Source organism: Leucoraja erinacea, chromosome 1 (assembly GCF_028641065.1).
Source record: "Leucoraja erinacea ecotype New England chromosome 1, Leri_hhj_1, whole genome shotgun sequence".
NCBI lineage: Eukaryota > Metazoa > Chordata > Chondrichthyes > Rajiformes > Rajidae > Leucoraja > Leucoraja erinaceus.
This window is the reverse complement of record NC_073377.1, coordinates 53,959,433-53,981,747: the sequence shown is the minus strand read 5'-3', so window position 1 is coordinate 53,981,747 and position 22,315 is coordinate 53,959,433. Positions and strand designations below refer to the sequence as shown.

The 22,315-nt window shown below is 43.4% G+C and overlaps 1 protein-coding gene across 2 annotated transcripts in view; it reads right to left on the bottom strand.

Moving 5' to 3' along the window:
* ipo11 (importin 11) overlaps window positions 1–22,315 on the bottom strand; it is a 333,610-nt gene that overhangs the window by 196,144 nt on the left and 115,151 nt on the right. For both annotated transcript variants that reach the window (XM_055634916.1, XM_055634917.1), the window contains exon 18: window positions 563–596. In XM_055634916.1, the coding sequence (XP_055490891.1) occupies window positions 563–596 (34 nt within the window). The remainder of the gene's footprint in view (window positions 1–562; window positions 597–22,315) is intronic.

The following is a 22,315-nucleotide window of genomic DNA, read 5'->3' as shown; positions in this document are numbered from 1 at the left end:
GGCTGTTATATGCTGAGAGAATGGAGCAGCTGGGCTTGTACACTCTGGAGTCTAGAAGGATGAGAGGGGATCTCATTGAAACGTATAGGATGTTAAGGGTTTGGACATGCTAGAGGCAGGAAACATGTTCCCGATGTTGGGTGAGTCCAGAACTAGGGGCCACAGTTTAAGAATAAGGAGTAAGCCATTTAGAAAGGAGCGAGGAAACACTTTTTCTCACAGAGAGTGGTGAGTCTGTGGAATTCTCTGCCTCAGGTTCTCTGGATGCTTTCAAGAGAGAGCTAAGTAGGGCTCTTAAAAACAGCGGAATCAGAGGATATGGGGAGAAGGCAGGAACGGGGCACTGATTGGGGATGATCAGCCATGATCACATTGAATGGCGGTGCTGGCTCGAAGGGACGAATGGCCTACTCCTGCACCTATTGTCTATTGTCACACACACTGCACAATCTCACTTAAATACCACAAAAGGGTATCATTAGCACAATAATCTCTGAGAGGAAAGAACAAAAGCAAATATGACATCAGAATAGTACATTCCCAAATACATTTAAAAGGATATCAAGCTTTAAGGTTGTAGCCGTCTCAATACGCACCTGAAGGGACAAAAAATGAATGAATTAAACTACCAAGAGCAAGTTAAAATGCAATCAACAATCACTTGGACTTTTTGTTAATTTAAACTCAACATATCCTTACACAAGGGGCTAGAGTAACTCAGCGGGTCAGGCAGCATCCCTGGAGAACATGGATAGATGATGTCTTAGGTCAAGAACCATTTCAGACTGAATGTGGTAGGGTAGGAGGTGAAAGAAACCAGGAAAAGATGGGCAAGATAAAGTCTGGCAAGTAAAGGGCCTGTCCCATTTTGGCGATTTTTTCGGCGACTGTCACAGTCATAGCAGGTCACCAAAATAGTGGCGACTGGACCACCCCCCCCCCCCGCCCAGGGCAATGTCTACGACATGCTATGACAACGTACCGCCTAGTCGACGTCAAGCTACGGCAAGCCACCGACAATCGGCGACCCATTAGGACATCCACCTATGACCACACCTACGACAACCTACCACCACACAGGCGACAACCTACGACAACCAAAGTCAACCTACGTCCAGCCGCGACAAGCTATGACAAACAACGACCCTGTCGGCGACAACTGAAGACAATTCAGTTGCCGGTTGACGTCGGTTGATGAAGGCAGTCCCCAATGGAATTCACCAATGTCAGCACCCGGCGCCAACCAACGTCACCTGGTGTCAACCTGCGTTATCCTGGCGACAACCTACGACAGCACCTACGATAGCATCTACGATAAGAGAAGACAAGCTACGTGAAGCCCACAATCGCAGAATAGTTTTGAACATTTAGAAATCCGGCGGCAACCAGAAAAACTTTACGACTCTTTAGGCGACTTGAGGAATGTATTAAAAAAAAATTCACATCATAGGAGCGCGTTTTCAATATCAAGGCTGTATTCATGTCACATCAATGGTAAGGTTGATATCAGGACATCATTGGTGTGCTGGACTGGACAACCACATGGATAACATGTGCGTTCAGCATGGGTGCACATGGTTGGCAAGAAGGTTCCATGAGAGTATCTGCAGGCCCGAAAACTAGCACAAGTACTTCTGACAACTGTGAATAGAAACATAGAAAATAGGTGCAGGAGTAGGCCATTCAGCCCTTCGAGCCTGCACCGCCATTCAATATGATCATGGCTGATCATCCAACTCAGTATCCTGTACCTGCCTTCTCTCCATACCCCCTGATCCCTTTAGCCACAAGGGCCACATCTAACTGCCTCTTAAATATAACCAATGAACTGGCCTCAACTACTTCCTGTGCCAGAGAATTCCACAGATTCACCACTCTTTGTGTGAAAAAAAAGTTTCATCTAGGTCCTGAAAGACTTCCCCCTTATCCTTAAACTGTGACCCCTTGTTCTCGACTTCCCCAACATCGGGAACAATCTTCCTGCATTTAGCCTGTCCAACCCCTTAAGAATTTTGTAAGTTTCTATAAGATCCCCCCTCAATCCTCTAAATTCTAGCGAGTACAAGCCGAGTCTATCCAGTCTTTCTTCATATGAAAGTCCTGCCATCCCAGGAATCAGTCTGGTGAACCTTCTCTGCACTCCCTCTATGGCAAGCATGTCTTTCCTCAGATTAGGAGACCAAAACTGTACGCAATACTCCAGGTGTGGCCTCACCAAGGCCCTGTACAACTGCAGTAGAACCTCCCTGCTCCTATACTCAAATCCTTTTGCTATGAATGCTAACATACCATTCACTATCTTCACTGCCTGCTGCACCTGCATGCCTACTTTCAAAGATTGGTGTACACTGACACCCAGGTCTCGTTGCATCTCCCCTTTTCCTAATCTGCCACCATTCAGATAATGTCTACTTTCTTGCCACCAAAGTGGATAACCTCACATTTATCCACATTATACTGCATCTGCCATGCATTTGCCCACTCACCCAGCTTATCCAAGTCACCTTGCAGCCTCCTAGCATCCTCCTCACAGCTAACAGCTTCGTGTCACCTGCAAACTTGGAGATGTTGCATTCAATTCCCTCGTCCAAATCATTAATATATATTGTAAATAGCTGGGGTCCCAGCACTGAGCCTTCCAGTACCCCACTAGTCACTGCCTGCCATTCTGAAAAGGACCCGTTTACTCCTACTCTTTGCTTCCTGTCTGCCACCAGTTCTCTATCCACATCAATACTGAACCCCCAATACCGTGTGCTTTAAGTTTGCGGGACCTTGTCGAAAGCCTTCTGAAAGTCCAGATATAACACATCCACCGGTTCTCCCTTATCCACTCTACTAGTTACATCCTCGAAAAATTCTATAAGATTCGTCAGACATGATTTACCTTTCTTAAATCCATGCTGACTTTGTCCAATGATTTCACCACTTTCCAAATGTGCTGCTATCCCATCTTTAATAACTGACTCTAGCATTTTCCCCACTACCGATGTTAGACTAACTGGTCTGTAATTCCCCGTTTTCTCTCTCCCTCCCTTTTTAAAATCTTCTAGGTACATCCAGATGGCATCCCCCTGACATTATACTCATGACAGATGATACTAAAATGGGTGGTATTGTAGATTGCGAAGATGGTTATCTAAGGATATAGCAGGATCTTGATCAGTTGGGCAAGTCGTAAGAGGAATGGTTAATGGAGTTTGATGCCGGGACAGAAGACGTGTTTACACTGAGCGGCGGACTGGCTTGCGATGTGAATAGGGGTTGAGCCAAAACCAAAAAAGGCCTAAGTCAGGCAACGCCATTGTAGTGGGAGACTCCATTGTGAGAGGTACGGACAGGGGTTTCTGCGGCAACAGACGGGATTCGAGGATGGTGTGCTGCCTTCCTGGTGTCAAGATCCAGGATGTCATGGACAGAGTGCAGAAAATCCTCAAGGGCGAAGGTGAACAGCCGGAAGTGGTAGTGCATGTCGGCATAAACGATGTCGGAAAGAAAGGGATGAATATTCTGCAGAGTGACTTTAGAGAGCTCGGAAAAATGCTGAAAAGCAGGACCTCCAGGGTTGTTATCTCCGGTTTGCTTCCAGTTCCTCTTGCTGAGCAGGAACAGGGAGATACGGGACCTGAACGTGTGGCTGAGGAACTGGTGCACGGGGCAGGGATTTAGATTCTTAGATCACTGGGATCTGTTTTGGGGTAAGGGGGAACTGTACAAAAGAGACGGATTGCATCTTAATAGACGGGGGACCAGCATTCTGGCAGGCATGTTTGCCACTGCTACACGGGTGGTTTTAAACTGAATTAGGGGGGTGGGGTGTCGAATGGGATAGTTGAGGATGGAGTTAAAGGGAAAGGGTTTCTTAAATGTGTGAGCGTAGAGACAGAGGGGTGTAAAATGAGGGTAGAAGCAATAGGTAGCAAGGTGAAATGTGGCAGGCAGACAAATCCGGGGCAAAAATCAAAAAGGGCCACTTTTCAACATAATAGTATAAGGGGTAAGAGTGTTGTAAAAACAAGCCTGAAGGCTTTGTGTCACAATGCAAGGAGCATTCGTAATAAGGTGAATGAGTTGAATGTGCAGATAGCAATAAATGACTATGATATAGTTGGGATCACGGAGACATGGCTCCAGGGTGACCAAGACCAGGGATATTCAATATTCAGGAGGGATAGACAGAAAGGGACAGGAGGTGGGGTAGCGTTGCTGGTTAAAGAGCAGATTAACGCAATAGAAACGAAGGACATTAGCTTGGAGGATGTGGAATCGATATGGGTAGAGCTGCGAAATACTAAGGGGCCGAAAACTCTAGTGGGAGTTGTGTACAGGCCACATAACAGTAGTAGTGGAGTTGGGGATGGCATCAAACAGGAAATTAGAAATGCGTGCAACAAATGTAAAACAGTTATAATGGGTGACTTCAATCTACATATAGATTGGGTGAATCAAATTGGCAAGGGTGCTGAGGAAGAGGATTTCTTGGAATGTATGCGGGATAGGTTTCTAAACCAACATGTAGAGGAACCAACGAGAGAGCAGGCTATTCTAGTGTGGGTATTGAGTAATGAGGAAGGGTTAGTTAGCAGTCTTGTTGTGCGTGGCCCCTTGGGCAAGAGTGACCATAATATGTTTGAGTTCTCCATTAGGATGGAGAGTGACATTGTTAAGTCAGAAACAAGGGTAGTGAACTTAAAGAAAGGTAACTTTGAGGGTATGAGACGTGAATTGGCCAAGATAGACTGGCAATTGATTCTTAATGGGTTGACGGTGGATATGCAATGGAAGGCATTTAATGACTGCATGGATGAACTACAACAATTGTTCATCCCATTGGTAAAAAAATAAATCAGGGAAGGTAGTGCATCCGTGGATAACAAGGGAAATCAGGGATAGTATCAAAACAAAAGATGAAGCGTACAAATTAGCCAGAAAAAGCAGCCTAACAGAGGACTGGGAGAAAGTCCAGCAGAGGAGGACAAAGGGCTTAATTAGGAAAGGGAAAATAGATTATGAAAGAAAACTGGCAGGGAACATAAAAACTGACTGCAAAAGCTTTTATAGATATGTGAAGAGAAAAAGATTAGTTAAAACAAATGTAGGTCCCTTGCAGTCAGAAACAGGTGAATTGATCATGGGGAACAAGGACATGGCAGACCAATTGAATAACTACTTTGGTTCTGTCTTCACTAAGACATAAATAAACTGCCGGAAATAGCAGGGGACCGGGGGTCAAATGAGATGGAGGAACTGAGTGAAATCCAGGTTAGCCGGGAAGTGGTGTTGGGTAAATTGAATGGATTAAAGGCCGATAAATCCACAGGGCCAGATAGGCTGCATCCCAGAGTACTTAAGGAAGTAGCCCCAGAAATAGTGGATGCATTAGTGATAATTTTTCAAAACTCTTTAGATTCTGGAGTAGTTCCTGAGGATTGGAGGGTAGCTAATGTAACCCCACTTTTTAAAAAGGGAGGGAGGGAGAAAACGGGGAATTACAGACCAGTTAGTCTAACATCGGTAGTGGGGAAACTGCTAGAATCAGTTATTAAAGATGGGATAGCAGCACATTCGGAAAGTGAAGAAATCATTGGACAAAGTCAGCATGGATTTATGAAAGGTAAATCATGTCTGACGAATCTTATAGAATTTTTCGAGGATGTAACTAGTAGAGTGGATAAGGGAGAACCAGTGGAGGTGTTATATCTGGACTTTCAAAAGGCTTTTGACAAGGTCCCACATAAGAGATTAGTATACAAACTTAAAGCACACGATATTGGGGGTTCAGTATTGATGTGGATAGAGAACTGGTTGGCAGACAGGAAGCAAACAGTAGGTGTATACGGGTCCTTTTCACAATGGCAGGTAGTGACTAGTGGGGTACCGCAAGGCTCAGTGCTGGGACCCCAGCTATTTACGATATATATTAATGATTTGGACGAGGGAATTGAATGCAACATCTCCAAGTTGGCGGATGACACGAAGTTGGGGGGCAGTGTTAGCTGTGAGGAGGATGCTAGGAGGCTGCAAGGTGACCTGGATAGGCTGGGTGAGTGGGCAAATGCATGGCAGATGCAGTATAATGTGGATAAATGTGAGGTTATCTACTTTGGTGGCAAAAACAGGAAAGTAGATTATTATCTGAATGGTGGCCGATTAGGAAAGGGGGAGATGCAACGAGACCTGGGTGTCATGGTACACCAGTCATTGAAAGTAGGCATGCAAGTGCAGCAGGCAGTGAAGAAGGCGAATGGTATGTTAGCATGCATAGCAAAAAGATTTGAGTATAGGAGCAGGGATGTTCTACTGCAGTTGTACAGGGTCTTGGTGAGACCACACCTGGAGTATTGCGTACAGTTTTGATCTCCTAATCTGAGGAAAGACATTCTCGCCATAGAGGGAGTACAGAGAAGGTTCACCAGACTGATTCCTGGGATGTCAGGACTTTCATATGAAGAAAGACTGGATAGACTCGTTTTGTACTCGCTAGAATTTAGAAGATTGAGGGGGGATCTTATAGAAACTTACAAAATTCTTAAGGGATTGGACAGGCTAGATGCAGGAAGATTGTTCCAGATGTTGGGGAAGTCCAGAACAAGGGGGTCACAGTTTAAGGATAAGGGGGAAATCTTTTAGGATAGAGATGAGGAAAACATTTTTCACACAGAGAGTGGTGAATCTCTGGAATTCTCTGCCACAGAAGGTAGTTGAGGCCAGTTTGTTGGCTATATTTAAGAGGGAGTTAGATGTGGCCCTTGTGGCTAAAGGGATCAGGCGGTACGTAGAGAAGGTAGGTACAGGATACCGAGTTGGATGATCAGCCATGATCATATTGAATGGCGGTGCAGGCTCGAAGGGCCGAATGGCCTACTCCTGCACCTATTTTCTATATTTCTATGTTTCTATGCAGATAAATGTGAGCCGTTTCATTTTGGTAAATCTATTCAGGGCAGGACCATCACAGTAAATGGTAGGGCTCCGGGGAGTGCTATAGAGCAGCAGGATCTTGCAGTTCTTTGAAAGTGGCGTCACAGGTAGATAGGGTGATCGAGGCGGCTTCTGGCACATTAGCCTTGATAGTCAGGGTACTGAGTATTGAAGTTGGAATGTTATGTTACAGCTGTACAAGGCACTGGTGAGGCCACAGTTGGGGTATTGTATTCAATTTTGGTCACCCTTTTAAGAAAGATGTTCTTAAGCTGGAAAGAGTGCCGAGAAGATTTATGAAGATGTTTCCAGACTGGGCCCTGAGCTAGAGAGAGAGGTTGGGCTGTTTTGCATGGAGCATAGGAGGATGAGAGGTGATCTCATAGAGGTGTATAAGATCGTGAAAGAAATAGATAGGGTAGATGAGCAGAAACTATCCAAAGCAGGGAAATCAAATGCCAGAGGACATAGATTTAAGGTAACAGGGGAAAGATTTAATAGGAATCTGAGGGCAACTTTTCACATGAAAGGGTATATGGAATGAGTTGCCAGAAAGGGTAGTTTAGGCAGCAATTATAACATTTAAAAGACATGGATAGGAAAGGTTTAAAGAGACATGGGCCAAATGCAGGCAGGTGGGACCCGTGTAGATTTTCATCATGATCCTGGCAGTGTCACCAAAACTGAACACAATATCCCAAATGTGGCCTCGCCAAGTCTTGGACAACCGTAACATACCATCCCAACTTCTATACACAGTATCCTGACTGATGAAGGCCAATGTGAGAAAGCCTTCTTGACCATCCTGGACACCACTTTTCAAGGAAGAATGTACCTGCACTCCTAGATCCACTCCATTCTACAATGCTCCCCAGGGCCCTGTGAAGGTCCTCCCCTGGTTTGACTGCCCAAAATGCAACACCTCACACTTATCTACATTATATTCTTGTAATGAGTGAAGTCAAACACTGACACTGCTGAACGCTGGCGTCTTTTCGAGCGTGACTACACTCACTATGTTTGCATCGTTCATAGCAACAACCCCCCCCCCAATGTGCGTGCTTCTGTATTGCTCAACTTAGCAGGACCTGAGGCAATGAATTGGGCCGACAATTTTACATTTGAGCCTGCCGTTTTGGGTGCTAATGGACAGGTCCTAGTGCCTGCAGAGACGATTGATGACCCTGCCATTTTGCATGCAAAGTCTAAACAGTTGTGCGACCTGCCCTTGAACTACATTATTGAATGTACAAAGTTTTATGCTCGTATGCAACAGATTGATGAACCGATTGAACGTTTTATTAGTGACTTGAAACACATGGCTGCACGCTGCCAGTTTCGTGTTCTGTGCGATGAACTGATCCGTGAAAAGCGTGTGGAGGTATGCTTGATAGCAAGTTAAGCAGTGAACCTCTTCGTAATACTGACCTAACCCTTAACCAAGCGGAGCATGCCTGTCGGATTGCTGAGATAACCTCTTCCCACACTGTGCCCTCCGGTCACCGTTCGCATTATAGTGTCAATCTTACAGACACCCCCTCTCGTAACACCCGTTCTGAGCCCTCCCCTGCCTGGCAGCAGAGAGGGTCTGCTGTTCGATGTAAAAATTGCAACTATTTTCATGCTACGGGACGGCAGTTCTGTGTTGCATCTGGTAAAGCCTGTAATTTGTGCAAGAAATTAAACCACTTTGCTAAATGCTGCTGTTCCCGTGCTCCTCGGAGTCAGACCCTCGAGAGTGGCGTGGGTGGAGCTCCCACGGTTCAGTGGCCTGAAGTCAACTTCCAATGTCATCCCACTTCTGACACCACGTAATGAGTGGAGTCAAACACATATCAAGATACAACACATGTTTATTAAATCTACTTCCAGCATCGATCTGCAGGACATTACAGTTCCTAGCAGCCACTCATTACACTCCATTAACCACTTCTCTGCCCACTTGCCCACTGATCACTGACGGCTTTGAAATATCCCACTGCTAGAATATTTCATAACCATCTTCATTATCTACAATACCACCTATAGTGACAGATTTTTATATTGTTTCAAGGAATCCTTCCTTTAGTCACTATGATTGAAGACAGGGGATCAGGAGATAATCGAAACGCACTCACGAGCTCTCCACGAGACATTCAATGCCATCGAAAGATAAATCTTCCAAACAAAGTCTCTTGATTAATAGTTTCTTTATTGTAGTACAAAAAACAGTAAGATATTCATCCAAACTTCTTCTTGTATAAGTACGTCTTAATCTTACTCGTGGTCATACTCGTGCATGGGCTAAAGCTGTGACCTCTCCCCCATGTTTCTTCAAACTAAACTAACTACCAGGGCCTCGGCGCGGGAATCCCAGCCTCAAAGGCGCCTCAGACTACGTATAAATCCTACCCACATAATTACAGGCAGATAAACTTTAAAGGTAACTGGTTATAGTTATAACATACTGAGTTAAGCTAAATGGCTACTACATCACCCACTTTAGTGTCATCTGCAAACTTATTAATTATGCCGTGCAGTCTCATTCAAATCGTTGATATAAAAAACACTCACAGCAATGGGCTCAACACAATGAAGTACATCACTAGTCACAGGCCTCCAGTCCCAAAATCATCATTCCACCATCACCTCTGCTTCCTTCCATGAAGCCAATTTTCTTTCCTTAGATTCCTTGCGATCTAACCTTACAGAGTAGCCTACCATACGGAGCCTCATCAAACACCTCGCTGAAGCTTTCATTACTACTAGATTCTAGATTTTATATAAAGACTAATTAGCAAAGTAAACCCACAGTAGATCCAATGAAAATGGCATATTGTTGTCTTTTGTTTCCTGTCATCTTTGATGCAATGCAATGACCATTTTCATTGATCTCCGTACTTAAATGCAAGTGATGTGATTCACACATGACTGATACAAAAATAGGCCCCATGGCTGACGATTTACCCAGAGGAAGCACACCTCCTACTGAAGATTGTATTTTGATTATGCCCTGCAGTACTTAAGGGTTGGTACAGAAAGCACAGTCCCATGGTCCGCAATATCCAGGCCAGCCATCAAGCAACCATTTAAACTAATCCCACACTAATCTAGTTTTAAATTCTCGTTAATTAATGTCTCAGATTCTACATGCAAACATTTACAGTAGTAAACTCTGTGGTCAGACGGAGGATACACAAATTCCACACAGATAGCACCTGATGTCAGGTTTGAGTACGGGTTAACAGAATTGAAGCAGTAGCTCTATTTGCGATTCTATCCTAAAAACATAGCTTTTATGTGAAGGCTTAGCCAGCATGTTGACTGATAGTTGATGAACATTTTAACCTGGATAATCACTGAATTGTAACATGCCAATCTGCCATGTTTCCATTCAATGAATATTAAGAAAATTTAATCAGGGTTTGAGTTCATGAAAAGTGAGCCAGAGGTCTTTCCAATTCATGAGCCTCTTGAAAACGATGAACTTTTCTATTCAGTACTTTGAGTATGAGATTGTGTTCATCATGACACAACATAAACTCTCTCTGATGTGCACCAAGATCTCTAACCATGCAAAAGTAAAATCTACTTGGATTCAAGTTGAGACTCTATTAACTTGAGACGACAGGGAAGGAAGTCCTCGGGATGGCAGGTAAACACAAATCTTTCTTTCATGGGCTAAATATACTGTTAAAAATTATAATATTCTTCAGATATTTAACCACAATTTAAATCAACAGAAATAAAATGTACTAGCTTTAAAACAGTACAGTATTGACCTAGGCATCAGATTTAGGGATGAAAATAAAAACACGGCTTGCACAGGCAACTTTGCAAAGAGCTCTTCATGAAAATTTAGGCAAGTGGTCCCAAAGACTAAACAGACAGCCTGCACAGGCAGTCTCCTCAGTATCAAATCCAGAGACAATGAAGGTTCATGGCAGCAAGTCAAATACTGGCAGTGAAACTGCCCACTGATTATCATCTGCTGCCCGACATGGCTAATGAATCAGTACCTCTCCATGTCTAGCATCACTTCAAACAGGAAATGGGAATGGCGTGTCCACTGCAAAGGGTATTTGAAAATTCAACACCAGGAGTGAGTTGATAGTATCAACATTGCCCGAGCTGATCATGTCTTTAAGGTGACAACTGCCAAACAGATTCTGTGGCAGGTGATGAATAATTAAAACAGCAATATCCTGTTTTACCTCAATATCAATAATCAACCTGTTGAAGATGTGTATTTTCATGCGAGGCATGTGGTTGTAACCACAGTAGTAATTTTGGAGATAAGTCTCATGTTCATGCTGCAGCCTCAGCAGGTCTGCATGTTGTGCAACAATATCCTTGCAATAACTGAGCCAGACTCAGACAGATGATAAGATTATTTGGCCATAGAAGAATAATGGCTTTATCAGCAACACTACCAAGCAGCACTTATTGTGTCTCAGTTTGTGTTTCACTGAGATCTTTCAGCTGCAGCCTCTTTACAGCTTCACTCCAAACAGACAAAATAATTCTACATGAGAAATTAGAGTGATTATCTTCCATATGGAGCTAGCATTTGACTTAAATATGATATCAAGGAGTCCAAATAACACTTAAATCAATCGGAGTAAGTTCTCCCTGGCTGGAATCACATTTCACACAGATAAAAATAATTGGTGGTGTAGGAGGTAAACTATCATAGGCCAGGACATCGCTGCAAGAGTTTGCTGGAAGTACCCCTAATCTAATCATCTTCAACTGCTTCATGAATGGTCTTCTTCATCATTTTCAGAACCAGGGGAGTTGACTGCAAATTGCATGATATTTAACTGCATTTGCAGTTCTTCAGATAACAAGGCAACCCGTGCCTGCATGTCAGCTAATAAAGTACAAAATTAGATTTCAGGCGATGACTACCTCCAACAGAACCAGAGTATGAACTATTACAACATCTAAAATCCTCTTGCATCAGCTTCCTTTGGGTTATCACAAACCTTACACTTAAATTTGACAGCTTTCAGAGTAAAGTAACCATCACCATATTTAGGTTGGTACCTAACCTACTTCATTCACCATCATGTGTAGGAAGGAACTGCAGATGCTGGTTTAAACCGAAGATAGACACAAAATGCTGGAGTAACTCAGCAGGACAGGCAGCATCTCTGGAGAGAAGGAATGGGTGACGTTTCGAGTTGAGACCCTTCTTCAGACTGTTTAAGAAGGAACTGCAGATGCTGGAAAATCGAAGGTACACAAAAATGCTGGATAAACTCAGCAGGTGCAGCAGCATCTATGGAGCGAAGGAAATAGGCAACGTTTCGGGCCAAAACCCTTCTTCAGACTGTTCATCATTGCCATCATGGTGGCAATATTTCACATCTAGAAAATATGCGGTAACAATCTGCCACAACTATTTCACCTCTCAAACATGCAACCTAAACTATCTTGAAAGTCAATTACAAGGACCATATGGATGTCAGAATGATGCACAGACTCTCTGCCACGTTGCGCACTGTACTGCAGTTCCTTGATCATTAGTGGACCTAAATTCTGCAAGCCATAATTCAACAACATTGGAGGAGTGCTTTCACTAAACAGACTACAGCAGTTCAAAACGGTGGTTCATCTCCAGAAGGGTAATTAGGGATTTGGGTCCACATCCTGTAAATGAATATTAAAATACGTGAAAATATAAAACCATAAAGAAAAATTGGCCATCCCACACAAATGTTTGTAGAAATGTATTCATGACATAATTCATGATATATTCATGATCCACAGGTGCAAAGTTAAAATCAGATAAATTGATCGAAGGAAAACGTATTCTTGCTAATTTATAAGAAAACAAAGCTATCAAAAACATTCAGATGTCTTTCACAGATGGGTCACTTCTGCCCTCAACCTTTTTATGAAGTGTTACACTTGTCTAGTGTTTTATCGGGCTAATTGAAATATGTCAAGTCTAAAAAATTGGATTCTTTGTGATTGATGGGCTGACCGATTTGAGGAGAGGTAGCATCTGGTTGTTTGGAAAGCCTATATGGAGAAATGCATAACACTTAAAATCTTCTTAAGATACAATTGAACACTTCATTGATCACAAAGTATTCACAGAACAGAAACAGATCAATTACCCTAACGGATCCATACAAATGTTAAGTCTCCACATCTCTCATGATCCATCTCTCACCATTCCTCAACGAGCCTTATTATTAAGTGACACGTATTCTTTTCTTCCTTCTGTGCGTACTCACTTCAACTACACCCATGGCATTGAGTTTCCAGCCACACTCTACCTAAGTTTCTCCAAATTTCCTACTCCTTCACAAATGGCAACTTTGTAATTAATTTGCTTTATCCGCAATTGTTAATTATTAACAGAATCAACTCATTTTATCACTCCTTTACATATGGTTCTGATGTAGAGGCTGTCAATTGACAGACTCGGGGCATAAAGCTTGCTTCCCGAAATCACAGAAACAGCCCAAGTAAGCAGCTAAACTGAAAATAGCAAGGAGACCGGGAAGAACTAGATGGTGATGATGTTGTCATAATCAGTGAGAACTGAAGGTAAGGGGACTAGCAGGTAGCCGAGACAAAACAGTAGTCGAGATTTACTGGTTACATAGAAACATAGACAATAGGTGCAGGAGGAGGCCATTCGGCCCTTCGAGCCAGCATCGCCATTCATTGTGATCATGGCTGATCATCCCCTATCAATAACCCATGCCTGCCTTCCCCCCATATCCCTTGATTCCACTAGCCCCTAGAGCACTATCTAACTCTCTCTTAAATCCATCCAGTGACTTGGCCTCCACTACCCTCTGTGACAAGGAATTCCATAAATCCACAACTCTCTGGGTGAAAACGTTTTTTCTCACCTCAGTCTTAAATGACCTCCCCTTTGTTCTAAGACTGTGGCTCCTGGTTCTGGACTCGCCCACCATTGGGAACATTTTTCCTGCATCTAGCTTGTCCAGTCCTTTTATAATTTTATATGTTTCTATAAGGTTAATCTTAACGTTCAGTGAGAAAATGCACCTTCTTTCCTTTACTCACAAAATATTGTTTTAAAAGAACACAACCATCTCCATTTGGCCTTTCCTACCCTACGTTCAGATGGCAGTTTTTAAAGATCTCGGAATCCCCAATATTCTGGGTGTAAGAACCGACATGCTGCTTGAAATGAAGGCAGAGTATTTTATCCATTATAACCATAAAACTTTAATCTTGGATCTCCTTGAAAAAACGACGCGCGAACGAGAACATTTTTACGTATTCTGGTAGAGATTTACCCCCTGGAGTCCGAAATCGGCTTTCATAAAAATGTTATACTTTATTTCTTGAGTTATTAATAAAAATGTTCACAAATCCGATCAAACTTTGAAATCAAAATGCCTGTTTTTCGCTGATGACATGACAATGGGTCTGCCTGCCTGCCGTCTGCTCGCGCTATGACTGACGTCACCTCCCACCCCTCCCTCCTCCTCCCGTTCTTCAAAAGTCGCCCTGTCGACTGAAGACCAAAGATCTTAGCTGAAGACTGCGGCACGCGCTGTGAGTGAAGAACGAGCAAGTCAGGCCCTGTATTAGAGCTCTCAGGTCCAGCCTGTCGCTGCCGTAAAACCTTTGAAATATACCCCGCTGCCTTCTTGCTCACACTGCGAGTTACGTCACCCCCCACGACCACTCAAGGGGGGGAGGGGGGGGCAGGGGGGGAGGAGGGGGAGGGGGGGAGGGGGGGGGGGAGATGTTAAGTGAGAAATAATTCAATTCAATTCAATAAAAAAAAACAATGGAATTGGAACAACCTGGCAGGCTGGGGGGGGGGGGCCGGACAGGGCCAGGAGGCAGGCGGGCCAGGTGCAAAGGCATTGCGAGGTCAGCGGGGCAGGGCAGGGCCAACAGGCAGGCTGGGGGTGCAGGGCCAGCAGGTCCAGGTGCAAAGGCATTGTGATGCCAGCAGCTGGGTACACAATGTTTGTTAAAAACACACACACACACACACACAAACAAAAGTATATAGATATATAGTTTCATGATGTTTCAATACATCACATTGTATTGTCCAATTATCACCTGCTCACATTCCTCAAGTTTATCAATGCTTCTGATATCAGTTCTCAACTCACAATGCTGTTGTAATCACAAAGTTTGATACAGTACTTCAAAATCAGGAAGGTGCGGGGCCGAGCGGTGCAGCTCAAAGATCCTATAGCTATAGGATCTTTGGTACAGCTGCTTCAGACAGCGGAGACCCCTCTCCCTCTCCCTCCCTCCCTCCTTCCTTCCATCCGGTCTCGGCACGCGAGAGGGGTTGTTTTGAAAGCGGCGTTGGTGGATTTGCAAGCAGTGGCCGTTATCAGGCTGATAGCGGCCGCTGATTGCAAATCCGCCAACGGTGCTTTCAAAACAACCCCTCTCGCATGCCGAGGCTGGGAGGAGGGAGGGAGGGAGAGAGAGGGAGGCCTCCTTCCGCCGGGCGGGGTGCGGGAGGAGGAGGCGGTGGAGCAGTTGTTGCTGCTGTTCGGGGCCCGACATTCGCTCCGACCCTTCGTTACCACGCACCTAGTATCTTTGCCCCGCAATACAGCCGCCGCCGACACGAAACGTCACGTTCCTGTTCTCCAGAGATGCTGCCTGACCCGCGGAGTTACTCCAGTTTTTTGTGTCTATCGGTATAAACCAGTATCTGCGTGCCAAGCCGGGCAAAATGACTCGGCGTTTAGGTTGCCCGGGCAGCACTTTGGGTGGTCAATGGCACCCGGGCAACCGCTAATTTCGAACTCTGACAGTTAAGAGAGCAAACTGACATGAGCATTCTCTCTTTAGTTATCAACCCCAACAGAGACCCTAATTATTCTATCAACTATGCTGGGAGATCATGACATTTGCATGCCAAATACCTCACTCCCCAATCACACACTCCATTCTAAGTTCTGCTGTGAGAGGAGAAAATCGGGCAAGCCGAAACATAAATAATTCAAAGATATGCTCAATCTTCCTTGAAGCATATTTGAGGAGGAGATGAAGGAGAGTGATGAGGGTAAGTCACGATGCAGCTTTAAAGGGGTTTAGTTAGGTTGTATTTGGAGTGCAGTTCAGGTCGCCCCATTACAGGAATGATGTGGAGGCTTTGGAAAGTGGGGCACAGGAGGTTTACCAGAATGATGCCTGGATTAGAGGGCACACACTGCAGGGAGTTGGACTGATTTGTATATTTCACTGGAGGCCGTGAGGAAGACCCAACAGAAGTGTATAAAATTGAGAGACCGTCAGAACGTACTTCTCAGGATGGAAATATCAAATATTAGAGGGCATAGCCTGAAAGTGAAGGGTCAAAGTTTGAAGGAGATGTGTGGGGCAAGTTTTGTTAACACAGAGGATAACAAGTTCCTAGAAGGGGCTGCGAGAGGTGGTGGTTGGGTGGGTGGTGGCATAGTGACAAAAGTGGCATTGAAGAGACTTTTGGATAGGCACATGGATATGCTGAGAATGAAGGGATTTGGATTATGTGTAGGAAGATAAGGGTTGGACTTGGCATCATGTTTGGTACAGACTTGTCCTGTGCCATCCTGTTCCGTGTTCTAATTGACACATTCCCACCAATTACTGGAGGCTACTGTGCCACAAATGCTCAGTACGAACGGGTGCTTGGGATTGCATTCAGAACCTCAAGGCCGTGCATTAGCAGCACACAGAAGTTCTGTATGGGTGGTGGAAGGAGCAGACCATCTCACAAACTTCCCTCCTTCTTGCCCAGCAGGCCACCCTTTGTCCCATCGGTGGAAAAGTCCACAGTTCCCTCTTTAACCTCTTAGGTCACTTCAGAGTCCAGAAAATCTGAAGTGGAAGTTAGCCAACCTTGATCCTGAAAGACTAGGTTAGAAGATGATACCACAAAATCATAACGTTCAAGTAATTGATGTAATAGACAAGAGACAATAGGTGCAGGAGTAGGCCATTCGGCCCTTCGAGCCAGCACCGCCATTCACTGTGATCTTGGCTGATCATCCACAATCAGGAACCCGCACCCAGAGAATCTTCCTCCACTGCCTTCTGAGAGAATTCCACAGATTCACAACTCTGGGTGAAAAAGATTTTTCTCATCTCTGTTCTAAATGGCCCACCTCTTATTCTTAAACTCCCCCAACATCAGGAAAATGTTTCCTGCCTCTCGCGTGTCCAATCCCTTAATAATCTTGTATGTTTCAGTAAGATCACCTCTCATCCTTCTAAATTCCAGAGTATACAGGCCCAGCCGCTCCATTCTATCAACATATGACAGTCCCGCCATCCCGGGAATTAACCTCGTGAACCTACGCTGCACTCCCTCAATAGCAAGAACGTCTTTCCTCAAATCTGGAGACCAAAAAATATTCCAGTTCCGATGCACAAACAGGAGTAGTGGGCGGACTTTAGGACCCGAGGGGAGTCCAGAGCTCAGAGCTTGCTGCAGGCCGGATTAAATTTCGTGGCGGGCCGAATGTAGCCCACGGGCCATAGTTTGGAGACCCTTGGCTTAAACCATTCAAGATGCACCATTTCTAATGCATAATTCTAGTTTAATCGTGATTTGTGCTTGGATATTTATCCTGGATTCTGCTTTTCACTTTAACCTATGATGAGTGTTTGTCGGCCCTAGGCCTGTAGTCGCTGGAGTTTAGAAGAATGAAGGGGGACCTCATTGAAACATACAGAATACTGAAAGGCTTGGATAGAATGGATGTGGAGAGGATGTTTCCATTCATGGGAGAGTCTAGAACTAGATATCATAGCCTCAAAATTAAAGGACGTTCTTTTAGGAAGATGAGGAGAAATTTATTTTGTCAGAAGGTGGTGAATCTGTGAAATTCTTTGCCACAGAAGGCAGTTGAGGCCAAGTGAGTGGATATTTCAAAGGCAGAGAGAGAGATTCTTGATCAGTACATGTTTCAGGGGATATGGGGAGAAGGCAGGAGAACAGGGTTAGGAGGGAGAGATAGATCAACAATGATTGAATGGCGGGGTAGACTTGATGGGCCGAATGGGCCAATTCTACTCCTATTCCTTATGACCGTATGAATTTATTACTGATGTTGAATCTTCCACTTGCCACTCAGTTTTGCAAATTTATGTTTCCTGTTTTCGATCTCGTTTCCATTCAAATCAGTCCCCTGTATTATTTCAAGCTTTTTCTGATCTATATTTTTAACAATTTTCTTTTGGACATTAATCTATTAGGTTGTCATTACAACTGTTTAGATGACCCAACACAACATTGTCTGGTTCAGTTGTGCCTCTTTTGTGGGCAAGACACACTGAGCAGGAAAGGAGTTCTGCATACACTGTTAAAAACTAAGAAGTTTCAAGCTCCCTCAATTATTAATCAACGTCCTTTTCTTATTTCATACTTGTTGCTCCCTCTATTGCCCTTATCATTTTACTTATTCATGATGCACTATTTATGATGTATAATGTTATTTTACTCTTGTTTTTTCAAGAATATTTCTCCGGGATCCTATTCATCACATACGTTGGTTTCACAAGGCGTCTACACTTTTTTTCTTGCCAGATGGTATTTCCAATTTACTTGCCCTGATTCCCTTAAAATCAGTTTCTTATAACACTTAATTTTTTCCTGATTCACTCCTTTAACAATTTTCTCTTAGTCATTAATAATTGTTCTCTTTGTCATTAATCATTAATTTATGATTACAATTCCACAATGTTTCAGTCTGACTTCTGTCATCTCTCTGCTTCAGTTCTGTCTCTGGTAGTACAAGTTACACCAAGAAAGAAAAGAGTCTAGCACACACTACTCAAAACAAGAAATTGAACCCTACTATGATTACTATTCAATTTCCTTCAATTCATGTTTGCTTCATTGTTTCTTTCTCTACTTCCATTTCACTATTTTATGGATTATAACATGCAAGATCAATTCTTCCCTTTCTTTTAAAACGGTCAAATTAAATCTGGATTTCAATTTTTGCTGTCCTTTTATTTCCACTTTGCACATTTTCACTAAAACCTCTCCCTATCCATTCTGATGCAACCTACAATATTTATTTGCCAGCCCTGTTATTTATCTAGCAATGGTTCATCATTTCATTGTGTCTATTTCCTTGCTTAGAGCTATCACTCCACCACAACTTTTCATTTTTCATTGCTGTTTAACTGCACTCATAAAAAATTCAAATGAAATTCTTATCCATTAATCTTATTCACATTGTAATTTGGTCATGCGATATAATTTTTGTTTCACTGATGCCATAAAGTGAGAAACAATCTTGCGGTGTTTTTCTCATTTTCCAAAATATAATCTTCAGATATGTAACAATGGCATCAATTATGTCTATCCATAAAACACATATCCATAAAGACTAACCGTAAGGCATTCAAAAGATATATTTTGTAAATATCTACACGCGATTAAAAGTGATGAGGCATGAGATACTCCAATCTAACTATACTGGTTCAGAGATAGAATTCAGAATAGTGATGCCCAATATACATTTCAATTGAGAGACTGATGCTCTTGTTGGTCCTCCAGTGATCTGTAGTGGAGACTCAGCTTTTTAATATTAATGACTTAGGAAAGGGGAGAGTTATATATCAAAGTTTATTGACAACATCAACTTTGCCCTCTTTATGGTGCATGTGGGAGCAGAGCATAGCAAAAAGCATTCACGATTTAAGGAAATGGGCAAAGCTGCGCCGGATAAAGTATGTTAAAAGACAGCTAGGGATCATTCATTGCAATCTTAAAAGATGGAGTATCTACTAAATAGTGAAGCAAGTAATTGAACCAGAGCAAAGGTCAACTCACCCACGTATAGAAATCGTGTTTTAAAAAAAAATCAACATGGTTAATGGAATGAAAGCTTTTAACTCAAGGAGAACTTTAAAACAATAAAGAGGGAGTTATGCTGCAAAATGTTGATTTGGCTGCAACTTTATTGGTGATCAGTTCTGGTTGTGGCATCACTGGAAAGCAGATTTGGCCTTGGAGGCTACCGTAGACTAAGCAGTATGATGCTACAATTCAGGAGATTGTAAATATCAGACATATATGCCTTTGGGACTAAGGCATGATCAAAGTCAAGTGCTTTAGACAATTGAAAGTGGTTAGGAATGGCATAGAGAATCCAGGACAATGGGATATAATAAATTTACAGCTGGGCGCCACAGTAAGTACTTTGTCACAAAACGTAGCACAAATGTGGGGATACAAGGAACTGCGGACGTTGGAATGAGCAAAAGTGTGGGAGTAGCTCAGCAGGTCAGGCAGCATCTGTGGAAGGACTGGATAGGCAACATTTCCGATAAAATTCATTCTTCTGATTGATGCAGGAGGGAGAAATGCTGAAATAGAGGTGGAGGTAGGACAAGGCATGATCTTCAATGAATCCCGTTCTTGATCCAATGCAAAGCTAATTTCCCGAAAATAGACAAAAAAGCTAACTTTGAAAGTAACTCAGCAGGTCAGACAGCATCTCTGGAGAACATGTATAGGTGACATTTCAGGTCGGGACCAATCCATGTTCTTCAGAGATGCTGCCTGACCTGCTGAGTTTCTCCATCATTTTGTGTCTATCTTTGGTATAAATTAGCATTTGCAGTTCCTATTAATAACTAATTTCCCACATGAATTATTTTTCTAGGAGCTTCCCTGATATCAATTTTTTAAAGCACATCCAGCATCTCCACTACTATTCCTTTTCCGATGACTTTAGCACCAACATCTTCCATTGCAACAGATAAAAAACAATTAATATTCATACCACATGATCTACATCTTCTTTCTGGCCCCAAATCAGATAGTTCATCTAATACTTGTGATTAAATAAATATTGCTTCCTGCATATTCCCCATTGAAACTTGGTCCACAAGTTGGAAGCATATAAACTTAGAGCAAAATATCAGCAATATTATTTTACTGTTCAAGCATAATCCATGTCTTTTTGCTAGTTTTGTTTAGTTTAGAGATACAGCACGGAAACGGATCCTTCGGCCCACTGAGTCTGTACTGACCAGCAAACCCCGTACACTACTGCTATCCTGCACACTAGGGCCAATTTACAATTTTTCCTGAAGCCAATTAACCTACAAACCTATAGGTCTTTGGATTGTGGGCGGAAACCGGAACACCCGGAGAACACCCACATAGTCACGGGGAGAATGTACAAACTTCATAGAGACAGCACCCGTAGTCAGGATTGAACCCGGGTCCAAACGTACACCACTATGATCCCCCAACACTTTCTCCACTGCATTGATGACTGCATTTTCCTAGTTACATGAGTCTCTTATGTAACTAAGAAAATGGACAAGGGAGAGCCAGTGGATATAGTGTGCCTGGACTTTCATTTGAGGTCCCACATAGGAGATTATTGGGCAAAATTATGGCACATGGTATTGGGGGTAGTGCTGACATGGATAGAAAATTGGTTGGCAGACAGGAAACAAAGAGTAGGAATTAACGGGTCCCTTTCAGAATGGCAGGTAGTGACTAGTGGGGTTCCGCAAGGCTCGGTGCTGGGACCACAGCTATCTACAATATATATTAATGATTTAGATGAAGGATTTAAAAGTAACATTAGCAAATTTGCAGATTGCACAGAACTGGGTGGTAGGGTGAACTGTGAGGAGGATGCTATGAGGATGCAGGGTGGCTTGGACAGGTTGGGGGAGTGGGCAGATGCATGGCAGATGCAGTATAATGTGGATAAATGTGAAAATGAAGGCAGATTATTATCTGAATGGTGTCATTACGAAAATGGGAAGTGCAACGAGACCTGGGTGTCCTTGTACATCAGTCACTGAAAGTAAGCATGCAGGTACTGCAGGCAGTGAGAGAAAGCTAATGGCATATTGGCCTTTATAACAATAGTCGAGTATAGGTGCAAAGAGGTTCTTTTGTGTAGGGCCCTGGTGAGACCACACCCGGGGTATTGTGTGCAGTTGTGGTCTCCTAATTTGAGGAAGGACATTCTTGCTATTGAGGGGGTGCAATGTAGGTTTACGAGGTTTATTCCCGGGATGGCGGGACTGTCATATGATGAAAGAATGGAGTGACTGGGCTTGTATTCACTGGAATTTAGAAGGATGAGAGAGGATCTTATAGAAACATAAAAATATTAAGGGATTGGACACACTAGATGCAGGAAACATGTTCCCAATGTTGGGGGCGTCCAGAACCAGGGGACACAGTTTAAGAATAAAGGGTTGGCCATTTAGAACTGACATGAGGAGAAACATTTTCACCCAGAGAGTTATGAATTTGTGGAGGCCGATTCACTGGATCCAAGTTCTCAGGGCTGGCAAGTTCTCAGGGCTTGCGGAATCAAGGGATATGGGGAGAAGGCAGGAATGGGGTACTGATTGTGGATGATCAGCCATGATCACATTAAATGGTGGTGCAGACTCGAAGGGCCGA